At 37.1% G+C, this 12,548-nt stretch overlaps 1 protein-coding gene across 1 annotated transcript in view; it reads left to right on the top strand.

Moving 5' to 3' along the window:
* Positions 1-12,548, top strand: part of LOC115433213 (glutamate receptor 4-like) — a 343,230-nt gene that overhangs the window by 188,389 nt on the left and 142,293 nt on the right. Inside the window, exons 7-10 of the mRNA XM_030154500.1 lie at positions 5,592-5,639; positions 10,320-10,487; positions 11,963-11,970; positions 12,015-12,049. Coding sequence (XP_030010360.1) covers positions 5,592-5,639; positions 10,320-10,487; positions 11,963-11,970; positions 12,015-12,049 — 259 coding nt within the window. The remainder of the gene's footprint in view (positions 1-5,591; positions 5,640-10,319; positions 10,488-11,962; positions 11,971-12,014; positions 12,050-12,548) is intronic.

Below are 12,548 nucleotides of genomic sequence, written 5' to 3'. Positions count from 1 at the left end.
TGAGACCATAAGAATGATAAGATAACCTTTTTTGAACTAAAATGGGTTTAACTCAAAGAAAATGTTGGTTTTGTCTAGACTATATTGACCAGATTAAATAGAACTGCATGACTAAAAAGAGACTAAAATACAATTTTCAGTGACTAAAACAAGACTAAATGTCATCAGCTTTCGTCGACTAAAACTAGAGGAAAATAGTCATGTATTATTCTGACTAAAATACGACTAAAATGCTCAGAGTTTTAGTCGACTAAAACTTGACTAGATGAAAAAACTATGAATGTGACTAAAACTAATAAAGACTGAAATGAGAGTCTGGCACAAAGACTAGACTAAAACTAAAATTAAAACAGGCTGACAAAAACAACACTACCTACAGTACAAGCCTGTGGGGGCAGTGATTACCCATCATGCCTAGTGCCTGCAGTACAAGCCAGTGGGGGCAGTGTTATGATCTGGGGTTGCTTCAGTTGTCTAGCTCTCGGTTCAGCAATGTTATGTGTCCAAAAAACGGATGGAAATAAAAGTTGTAACATTGTATGAACTTATCGAAACCATGCCTTGACCTTCAAACGTGTGTGTGGGACTTCTTTTACCAGTCTGAGTTTTTGGCAAATGAAGGGAAAGTTTTGTGTGCTGCAAGATTTTCATCCAGAACAGAAGTATTTTCTAAGAACAAAAAAAATTCTTCTTCAATGGCCTTAGACCCTAATATTTTGCTAATACTCAGAATAAGTCAAACTGGTTGTTGGGCTAGTTCGGTTTTATTTAAACCACAGACAATATGTAAAAGTAGGACCAATGGCCCTGTAGCTTACCGGCCAAATTCAAAGCTTTGGGAAATGTATCTAGATGCCATTTATTCTCACCCAGTTCTGTGTATTTATTCTAGTACAGAAATAGCCCATGTTTTGGTCATATTCCAATCAGATCTATAAAAAAATTCAAATTCCAACTTGATATCATTGATACTGATTTATTGGATCAATCCACTTCCTATCTCTTATAATGGGGAAATTTCTCAAAGTCGCACCAAATCCAGAATCAGATCTGGATTGAAATAATTTCAATACCTTGTGTTGACATCATCATACAGAAGCTGTATACCAAGTCTGAAGTCAATCAGAATTGTAGTTTGGGAGAAGAAGACGATTGAATTTTTTCCCCATAAGAGCCCATGTTAAATTTTCCGTAAGTTCCCGGATCCAGAAGAAGATCCTGATCAGCATGTGGTCGTTATGTTTTGGTCATCTCCCCATCAGGGCTGGACTGTAGAAATTTACACTGGATATCATTTATATTTACTGAGTTATTGCATCCATCCACTTCCTATCTAATGAGGAAATTTTTCAAAGTGGCACCAAATCCAGAATCAGATCTGGATCCAAATAATTTCACTAAGTTTTATTGACATCATCATAAAGAAGCTGTATACCAAGTTTGAAGTCAATTGGAATTGTAGTTTCGGAGAAGAAGACAATTGAAAGTTTTGTAACGGACGACAGACAACGGACGACAGACAACGATGACAGACGACGACCACAGACGACCACAAACAACCACAGACGACGACCACAGATGACAACGACAGACGACAATGACGACGCCTGAGGCCGCATGATGACAATAGCTTACAGCCTATCGGCCGGTAAGCTAAAAGGTGAACACAGCCACTGTCCCGTTCCTTTGGTTTTTCAACTGTCATTTTGTACCTCGTAGAGTTGACATTTTGGTTGTTACCATGTCGGATCCTTGGAGCCATATGTGGAGAAAATGGCAGAGGTTGGGGAGCATGAGGGTTCATGAATGTGCTCATGCTAAATTCAGACATACTGAGATGGCCAAACAGTAAATTTAATTAAACATTTCACACAAATGTTTAATTAAGAATTTTCATTCAAGTTGAAAATTTAATTTGACACAAACAGGAGTTTTATTTAATGAGAAGATGATCTGAAAGTCTGTCAATCAGACATCAGAACCTCCTATTCAAACTCAAATCTTACACATACAGCAATAGTTTATAGATAGGTCACTTATTTAATGCTGACTCCAGTAAAAATAATTCATGTTGTGCTATTTTTAGAGAGAAGTTCAATATAAATCTGTGGGATCCAAGACTTTTTGGCGCAGCATTTCGTGGCCAAAAGCAGTTTAACCCTTTAAGAGACTCATGCATCGGCTTTAGTTTGGAATCACAGGCTTTGTCTCTTGCATTAGACCTATGGAACTCCTCTTGGGCAGCACAGGATGCCTTTGTGAAACAGTATCAGGGGAGGACTTAAAAGACAACAAAAGACCAAAAGACAATTCTACTTGTGGAAAAAAAAGATGCCCAGAATGTTTTCATCGACGCTTGTTTATGTCACTGTGTAGTTGAAGCTCAGTGGTTGGTGTTCTGCCGTGTAATAAGAGGAACTGACAGGAACATGCAGACAATAAAGAAAAGCCAACTTAGCACTTTTGGTGTTACATTTACTAACTTTTCATTCCACTCTAGCAACGTTTTGTTTTCAAAAGGCACCCAGCAACAAATGTAGCTTATTTTAAAATGTGTCTGTAAACTTTTCTCATCTTTTGTAAAGTGACCCAAACACTAAAACTCACCCGTTTGCTCTAAATGACACCAGATGATTTCCTGTGTCTCAGTCATATAAACCCACAGTCTGTCTGGAGATGGAAAAGTCACTGTTTCACATTCAGACACTTTGCTGGTATTTAAGGATTTTTCAGACCCTTTAGAGATTCTTTATCCAAAAAGCCACTAGTGACAAATCCATCCCCTTTTTCTGGTGTTAGTGGAGACTTTTGGAGACTGTCGTGAAAATACATATCGCTGTTTGTCTTAAACAAATCCCTGAATATAAATCAGTCCCTTTGACATTGACAGTTTTCTCTATTGTCTCTTTTTGGTCCATTTCAATTGTTCATGTAGACCACAGGTGTCAAACATGCGGCCCGGGGGCCAAATCCGGCCCGCCAAAGGGTCCAGTCCGGCCCTTGGGATGAATTTGTGAAATGCAAAAATTACACTAAGATATTAACAATCCTTTTAGTTCAGGTTCCACATTCAGAATAATTCAATCTCATAATAACATATAAATAATGACAACTCCAAATGTTTCTCTTTGTAAATGTAAGTATTTTCATGTATTTCCACTAAAACAAAGTAAAATTTTGCGAAAAATGTGGATAACCTGAAATGTCTTAAGAGAAGTAAGTACAATTTTAACAATATTCTGCCTGTTACTCAGTGTTTTGTGTATTTGTAGATCCACTGTGATCTGTAAGTTATAATGTACATGTGTAAATGCTAAACTGAGGCAGAATATTGTTGAAATTATACTTATTTTTTCAGTTTGTTCATGTTATTCACATCTTTTGAAAGGATAGTTTGTCGATGTAAACCTTTTCATAATGTAACTTTTTTTTTCGCTCTAAAACATAGAGAAAAGTTTGGAGTTGACACTATTATATATTATTATGTTATTATTTTACTGGTTCGCCCCACTGCAGACCAAATTTAGCTGAATCTGGCCCATGAACTAAAATGAGTTTGACAGCCCTGATGTAGACTGAACATTACAAATGTTCCTGTTTGACTGTGACTTGTTGTCATCCCCTAAGGGAGTAAGGATAAACATCATGTGCCCGCACTTGAAAACCCTCAGCCTTCAGTCCACGCCAAAGTTTTTGCACATGTGGACAGATGGACGGCCGATGAACTGATGCCAATGCCCTGCAGCGAGGGCCGAGGGTGAAAACCAAACCAACTGAAGAGAAAAACTAAACAAACATACAAACCAATAAATCCATAACTAACCTCAGTAACTGGTCCAGAGTGTCTCTTTTTGGTCACTTTAGCCAGTCCCCAAACCAGGATAAAGAGGACGGTTTGAACTGGGACGTTAAAAAAAACAACAACAACAATAATAATCATAATCGTAATCATAGTGTAGTTCATTTGTAGTTCTAAACATATTTAGGGTGTTTTTATTTTCACATTTTTGTCTATAACTCAGTGTTACTCCTCCGTCCTGCATCATTCATTACAATTACACGGCCATTTATAATTATGCAAATTAGGTGATGATGTCATTTAGCAACTTCCAAAGACTTTTAGGACAAAATAGATACTTTCCTTTGTGAGGAGTTGGAAACACTGAAGAAAAGAGGACGATGGACAAAGGTTCTAATAGTTTTGGATTTTTCATATAGTTTAGTTTTATTTAGTTTTGACTTTTTTTCCTCTAATTCAGTTAGTTTGAATTAGTTTTTAGAGCAGGTTTGCTAGTTTTTATTAGTTTTGTTATTTTCTGAATGCTTAGTTTTAGTTTTGTTTTAGTTTTTTTCATATCTTTTCTCTTCTTCTCTGCCGTCATATTCAAATAAATCCCAGACAGGACTCCGCTGCTTTCTCCCAACTTTAGTCTCCATGTTTCCAGGTAGAGTGGGGACCAGAAGACGACTGGAAACCACAAGTGACGGACCGTTAAATATCATATGGTGCCAGCAGATAAAATTGCTCGAGGGAAATCAATTTCATATCAATCCGACAAAGATGAAAACTAAGGGAATTTTATCCATAATTTTTATACATTTTAGTTAGTTTTGTAAACACACGATACAGTTTCGGTCAATTATTGTTTTTTTCTTTGAATTATAGTTTTTATTTATTTCAGTTAACGAAAATGTTTTTACAACTCTAGTTTTTTTGTCATTTCGTTAGTTTTCGTTAACGATAATAACCTTGCTATGGGCTCAACCTGCCACCTGATGGCAGACTTATTACAGTCTAAAACACTGACTCAGTACATGGTATAGTAAATGAGCAGTGTCATAGAGTTTAATCTGTAAAGAATCAGACAGGAACTGCCTCTTCCCCTCCATTTCTGTGAATGCTCTCGCCCCCTCCCGCAGTGACGACGCATCTTGATTGCTTCTGCGTAGACATGTAGACGTGTGTGTGGAATTCTGGGCAGACTGTAGAAGAGTAACGGGGGGGATCCAGTGCAGCAGAGCCATAATGTCACAGTAAGCAGCGGGCTAATGAATAGGATTCACCCTCGGCCGGAGGTGAAGTTAATGAACTCCTGCTAGTCGAGATAATTAATGCCAGACTGTGACTCGGCTGGACTGAACGCTCGCCTTTTTTTTTTTTTTTTTTTTTTTTTTTCCTGTGCTTGCTCTCCATGTTGCTGCCTTTCTGTCATTCAGTCGATTAGTTTTCAGCGGCGCCAGAGGTAAAGCTGTAGGGAAATGTACGGCTCATGAGGACGATAGAGTTTCATAGGTGCAAATAATCAGAGTGTTCAGGTCAAAGATGGATGAGGTGAGTTTGGGAGGCTTCCACTGAGGGGAATGTCCTTTTCTCCCACTCTCCTGTTCTATTTACATTTCCGGAAAAAAAAATAATGAGCACTGGGAAAATGCTGCCTCTGTAACAGCTGGGCCCTGCAGAACCTCTGCATGCTATCAGAGGAGGTCTTATGCAGATCACTTTTAAAGAGATCTGAGCTGCCGATATTGCATAACATTTTGTCTGTCCAGCTAAATCAGCCTTTAATTGCCCTCATACCTTTTTCCTGTAGTTTGTCCCCTGGAGCCTAAAACAGACAGAGCAGCAGGGAGGCCCTCAGGTAACAAAGACAGTCATTTACAATTCACATGCTCTTTCCCCACCGGGATTTGAACTCCTTTTAATAAATGTAATATGGGAGAATTGAACCAGAATTCATTCTACTGTGTTTTCACTGAAAGTAGTTTTTAAGGCCTGTAAATCAGGGGTCTCAAACATGCGTCTCGGGGGCCAAATGCGTCCCACCAAAGGTTCCAATCCAACCTGTGGAATGAATTTACAAAGTGCAAAAATTTTTTAGTTCAGGTTCCACATACAGACCAATATGATCTACAGTCAAAATGTAACAGCATAAAAACCTACAAAAAATAATGACTCCATATTTTCTTCTCGGTTTGATGTGAAAAAAATAATATTACATTATGCCTATAAAGAATGACAACTTCACATTTTGTCTTTGTTTTAGTGCAAAAAATAACATTTAATTATGAAAATATTTACATTTACAAACTATCCTGAAACAATAAATGTGAATAACCTGAAATGTCTAAAGATAATCAAGCACAATTTTAACAATTTTCTACCCGTTAATCAGTGTTAGGGATGTAATGATTACCGGTATAACGATAAACCACGGTAAAATTGAAGATGGTTAGTATTACTGTTTAAATTCTAATTATCGTGATAATCATGTTTGATTACCGCACTTTTAGGGGAGAAAACGCTGATGTAAAGATAAGTTTTTATGTCAGATATTTGAGTATAGTTTTAATTTATTACAATTTTAATTTTCTATAACTAACATTTGAAACCAATATTCACTTTTAAAGTCCTTGAAAAAGTTTGTTAAGCATCTGTGTGTTTTATGCAACAAATTATATACATTTTCAAATCGGATTTATATTTTTTATGTGTTTTTGTCCTTTTATGTTTTTATAGTAGGTTAAAGTGAAAAAAATAAACGCAGTTGATATAATGAAGTTGTGCTGAAAAAGTTACTAAACATGGGTATAATAAACATTTGTTTATATAGTATATAAAGGGAAAATCAAAAGGACTGAAAAACAGCCAAAATAGGCTGAGACCACTAAGGGTTAATATTTGAATGTTTCTGCAACAGAAGGTACATTTTACCAATTATTTTATTTGGTTTTTTGTTTGTTTGTTTTAGTACAACTTGGTTAAATTATTTCAGTGTGTGTATTAGTACTTTTTAAACATTTTGAGCATCATTTCAATAATACTGTGATAATAATGATAACCGTGATAATTTTGGTTCCAATAACCGTGATATGAAATTTTCATATCGTTACATCCCTAATCAGTGTTTAGTGTCTTTGTAGATCTGATCCATAATGCAGAAATGCATAACATAGAAATGATAAGTTGAGGCATAACATAATGTTAAAATTGCACTTATTTTTCTTAAGAAATTTAGATTTTTTCAAGTTATTCACATCTTTTTTGTTTGGATACTTAATAAAAGTAAGTATTTTCATAATTTAATGTTTTTTTGTTTTTGTTTTTGTTTTTTTGCACTAAAACATTTTGGAGTTGTCATTATTGATAGGTTATTATGCTATCGTTTTATTGGTCCGGCCCACTGCAGATCAAATCGGGGTGAATGTGGCCCCTGAAAGAAAATGCGTTTGAGAGCCCTGCTGTAAATAAGCCAAGTGTTCTAGGTACATGAAGAAGGATCAAAAACACAAGACAGTAGGTCCTCATCAAGGCCAGGGGCGGAATGCACAAAAAACATAAAAAAAAAAAAAGAGTTTTGCAAGAAATCAATAATCAGTGTTCGAAAAATAAGAATTGCAAAAATACAACAAGTTCGAAGCACACATGGAAACACCATCACCGATATGTTTTGACTACACAGAGTCTTCATCAGGGTCCTGTTGGGTTTTTGCAGTTCTTACTTTTTAAACATTGATTTTCTTTTTAACGCTTTCGTTCTGGGTACATGTATACTGAATTAATTTAGGCTTTACTTACAAGTCATAACAGCAGGACTCAAAATGGGTCACTAGGGTGTTTTATTGGGTCAAACTGAGTAAATATGAATCAATAATACGAGATGTGAAGTCATTTTCCTGATATTAACAGAAGAGGAGAGTTTATACTTAGTGACCTCATGTGTCTGTTGTATAAAGTGTGTGTAAAACAACATACAAGGTGTAAAAAGTAACGTAAAAGATGCATAATAGTACAGTGATAAAAGAACATGGAGACAGAGAAAACATAAAAAAGATGGAACCAAGTAAAAACGTGAAAATATTGTAAAATACACAACAAGACAAAAATTACATTAAATACAAAAATGATGGAAAGGCAAGACAAAAATACATAAAAAGCGATATAAGAAAATAAACTTTCAGAGATGATATTTTATGACAGTGAATAAGGCTACGTTCAGACTGCAGGTAAATGTGGTCCAAATCCAGTTTTTTCACCCATATGTGACCTGTATCCGATTTTAAAGACAGTTTGAACAGCACTAATCCGACCCAGGACACTTTCATATGCGGTCCTAAATCTGATACATATCTGATATTTTACAATGGGACTTCAGTCTGAACGGCCAGGTCGCACTTATCCAACCTTTACGTCATTGAAATGCGACAAACATCACAATTCTGCGTCCCAGGAGGAGGAGCAGCGAAAAGCTTTTACCTCCATAAACACAGGCTGTTTCTTAACATGCGTTCTTGTCTGTTCTTCAGTTCTCACGTTCTGGTAAAATGTCATCAGTCGCAACCCAAGTACTGTTCCAGTTGCAGGTTTGCATAAACCAGTGTTTTTCAACCTTGGGGTCGGGACCCCACATAGGGTCGCCTCGAATTCAAATGGGGTAGCCTGACATTTCTAGTAATTGATTAAAAATAAATAAATCAATAAATGACTAATAAAAATATGGTGAGTTGAGAGAAACAATCACGATACAACAAAGACATGACAAACTGAGTGTGAAACTGCAGCACTGTGGTTCTGTGTATCTGTCAAATGTTCACTGTGGTCAGTTTCAGATGCTGCAGCTCTTTCATAATTCATAGTTTCAGTTCTTGTTTGTTCAGTATTAATTGTCCTCCTTGTAAATCACAGCTGGACTGACTGGACAGATCCTGACCAAGGAAAATAAAATTCTCCCTTTGTGCAGTAATCTACACCTGGATTTACTGCCTCTGTCCAGAAAATATACATTCTATAGACTAAATGTGTCTAAAATTAACATTTATTTGCAAATAGTATAGCAAACTATTACATGATCAAAAACAAATTAATTTTAGCCAAAAAAAACGAAAAAAAAAATCTTCGTTTTGAATGTCTGGGGGCACCAGAAATTTGTGATGTTAAATGGGGTCATGAGTCAGAAAAGGTTGGGAACCACTGGCATGAACCAAGAACACATGGAATACCCGGATGTTGTTCTTGTCAGCTATCTTAAACCAAGGATGCACTGGTTGGTGACTTGTGTATACTTGGCTGGGAAATAATTCCCAATATGCAGTTCGTGCTGACTGGAGTGGGACCTGGGCGGCTGTGCCCAGCTGAACCGACGACATGTATTAGAGTTTTGAAAATATACAAAATGTATAAATGACATGTAAATACTAGTACAAATGTATTGAAATCAAATCAAGTGACATTGTGGTGATTTGAGGCAAATACGTTATGGAGCAGATGGTGGAAATACAGCAGAGACAGGGAGGAAAGTTCACAAGTACCAAGGTTATTATCGTTAATGAAAACTACCAAAATGACGAAACTAGAATCGAAAAAACCTTTTCGTTAACTGAAATAAATAAAAACTATAATTAAAGAAGAAAACGATAACTAACTGAAACTGTATTGTGTGTTTACAAAACCAACTAAAATGCACAAAATGATGGATAAATTTCCCTTTGGTTTCATTTTTGTCAATGTTGGATTGATATGAAATCGATTTATTTCCCTAAAGCAATTTTCTCTGCTGTCACCATATGATATTTAACGGTCCGTCACTTGTGGTTTCCAGTCGTCTTCTGGTCCCCACTCTACCTGGAAACATGGAGACTAAAGTTGAGAAAACAGCAGAGTCCTGTCTGGGATTTATTTGAATACAACGACAGAGAAGAAGAGAAAGAGAAAAAAAAACTAAAACTAAACTAAGCATTTAGAAAATAACAAAAACTAATAAAAACTAGTAAACCTGCTCTAAAAACTAATTCAAACTAACTGAATTAGAGGGGAAAAAAGTCAAACTAACTAAACCTAAACTATAATGAAAAATCCAAACTATTAGAACCTTGACAAATACCAGCTGTTCCAATTACACATAGACTTGTGTTCTTGGGAAGTACGTTCTCTGAGACCGTTCTGACCAAGACCCTACTCGCTGAGTTTACAAGACTGTACTCTGCGTTCTTGGTTTTGAGAAACGGCCACAGCGTGTGTCTGCGTGGTCACGTATTCCATCAGGACCTCTTTTTGTGCATGCGGATCACTTCAGGGTCGCATTCAGTTCATACTCAAAACTGATAAAAGTCGCATTTAATGTGTAATATGAACGAGCACACAAAAAAACTGGATTTCACCAAAAACTCCGAATTGTGCATGAAGACTTGCTGTCTGAACATAGCCTACGTCGGTGAATCAGTGCCAGTCCAGGATGTGTTCTGTAAGTTCAGTTATGAGGTGGAAGAGCTGGAGGTCTGTCTGAAGGCGCTGCATTCACCAGTCTGTCTGATTCCCTCCTCAGTATACCTCAGCGCTAACGTACGACGGTGTGATGGTGATGGCCGAGGCCTTCAGGAACCTGCGTCGGCAGAAGGTGGACATTTCCCGAAGGGGGAACGCCGGCGACTGCCTCGCCAACCCCGCTGCCCCGTGGAACCAGGGCATCGACATGGAGAGAACCCTCAAACAGGTGAAAGAGACCAGGACACATCCCACTGGACAGAACAGATGAGTCCCAATGACAAACGCAACCGCCTCAGGGAATAGACACATCCCTCCAATGACATTATTGTCCCACAATTCAATACAAAGTGGTGACGGAGACGATGTTCATAACCCCTAACGTCAAACGTATCATATTTGACACATGAGTTTTGAAGCCCTCTACCTAATTAGTGTGATATTTAAAACCTGATGTATATAATAGATACATACAATACACAGATAATCCACCAGGGGGAGGAGTTCATTCACCAGAGGCCTTTCCAGTGACACTACAAGACTGTCATTAATGAGGAGGGAGGAAGAACTGGGACAATTTTGAAAAGGAATTACCAATTTGTTAGACAAGTTTGTGTTTCATTGTTGTTGTTTGTTCAACAATAATAATATTTGAGTATTGAGACCTGATGTATCAAATATGATACAAATTGAAACTCATACATGGAAACTGATATTTTAAAAGAACATTTAATGGGTTGTTCAGAAGGACCAGTAAAGGCTCCAGATTCAAAGAACTGGAATTTCTGTCAATGATTTAATGGTTCCAGCTTTACAGGGTTAATGGGGTTTTCAAATCTGTGGTTAGAAATGTTGAACCTTTTAACATCCAGCCAGTAGTTTCTCTACCTATGATGCAGCACCTAAACCACATTCCTAAAACTAATGAGTATCAGAACTACACATCTAATGGCTGCATTTGGTCCCCTTTGAACTTCGTAAGATTTTTTTTTTTTTTTAGATGATTTTCTAAATTTTTGTTCAAATACAGGGGTTGGACAAAATAATGGAAACACCTTAAAAAATCAACAAATATAATATTATGGTGTAGGTCCGCCTTTTGCGGCAATTACAGCCTCAATTCTCCGAGGTATTGATTCATACAACTTGTGAATTGTTTCCAAAGGAATTTTAAGCCATTCTTCAGTTAGAATACCCTCCAACTCCTTTAGAGACGATGGCGGTGGAAATCGACGTCTTACTTGAATCTCTAAAACTGACCATAAATGCTCAATAATGTTGAGGTCTGGGGACTGTGCCGGCCATACGAGATGCTCAACTTCTTTAGAATGTTCCTCATGCCATTCTTTAACAATTCTAGCTGTATGGATTGGGGCATTATCATCTTGAGGTGAAGGTGTTTCCATTATTTTGTCCAACCCCTGTATATAATCATAAAAATAAAACAATCAAGCTAAATTTGGTCATTTCATTGAAAACCTCATCTTTTCTTGCTTTCGGATATTTCATCCAGGTCTTGGACAAACTTTGAAAAAGTACTAGAAGGGAAACTGTAATGTGGATTCTTTTTTTTTTTTTTTTATCTTTTTTTTTTTTAAATAAAATTAGGAACTGCCTGTTGCAAGCTAGTATATTATGTAATGAGTAAATAAGCAGGTGTTGCTTGTGTCAAAGCCTGTATGTCTGTGTTCTCCCATGTTGCAGGTCCGGCTGCAGGATTAACAGGTAATGTCCAGTTTGACCACTATGGCCGCAGGGTCAACTACACTATGGACGTGTTTGAACTGAAGAGTAATGGACCAAGACGGGTAAAGCATCACACCACACTGCTTCACTCCCTTCAAAATTCACCCTCATTTATTACTTTAATGGCCGTGCATTTACACCAACTTAGCACTTTTGTTTCTAGTTTTAGCAACTTTTCAACCTACCCTAGCAACATTTCTTCAAAAGCACCGAGCAACAATTTTAGCTACTGTTAAAATGTGTTTGTAAAGTTCTATAATGTCGTGTAAAGTGACTCAAACACTAAAACTCACCCATTTTCCTGTAGATGACACCAGATGATTTCCTGTGTCTCAGTCATATAACCCACAGTCTGTCTGGAGATGGAAAAGTCAGTGTTTCACACTTGGACACTTTGTTGGTGTATTTAAGGATTTTTCAGACCCCTGTAGAGACTCTTTATCCAAAAGCCACTAGTGACAAATCCATCCCCTTTTTCTGGTGTTATTGGAGACTTAGAGACTCTGACGTGAAACATATTGTGGTTTATCTAAACAAATCACTG

This window comes from Sphaeramia orbicularis, chromosome 14, assembly GCF_902148855.1.
Source record: "Sphaeramia orbicularis chromosome 14, fSphaOr1.1, whole genome shotgun sequence".
Taxonomy (NCBI): Eukaryota; Metazoa; Chordata; class Actinopteri; order Kurtiformes; family Apogonidae; genus Sphaeramia; species Sphaeramia orbicularis.
This window is presented reverse-complemented; position numbering and strand designations above follow the sequence as displayed.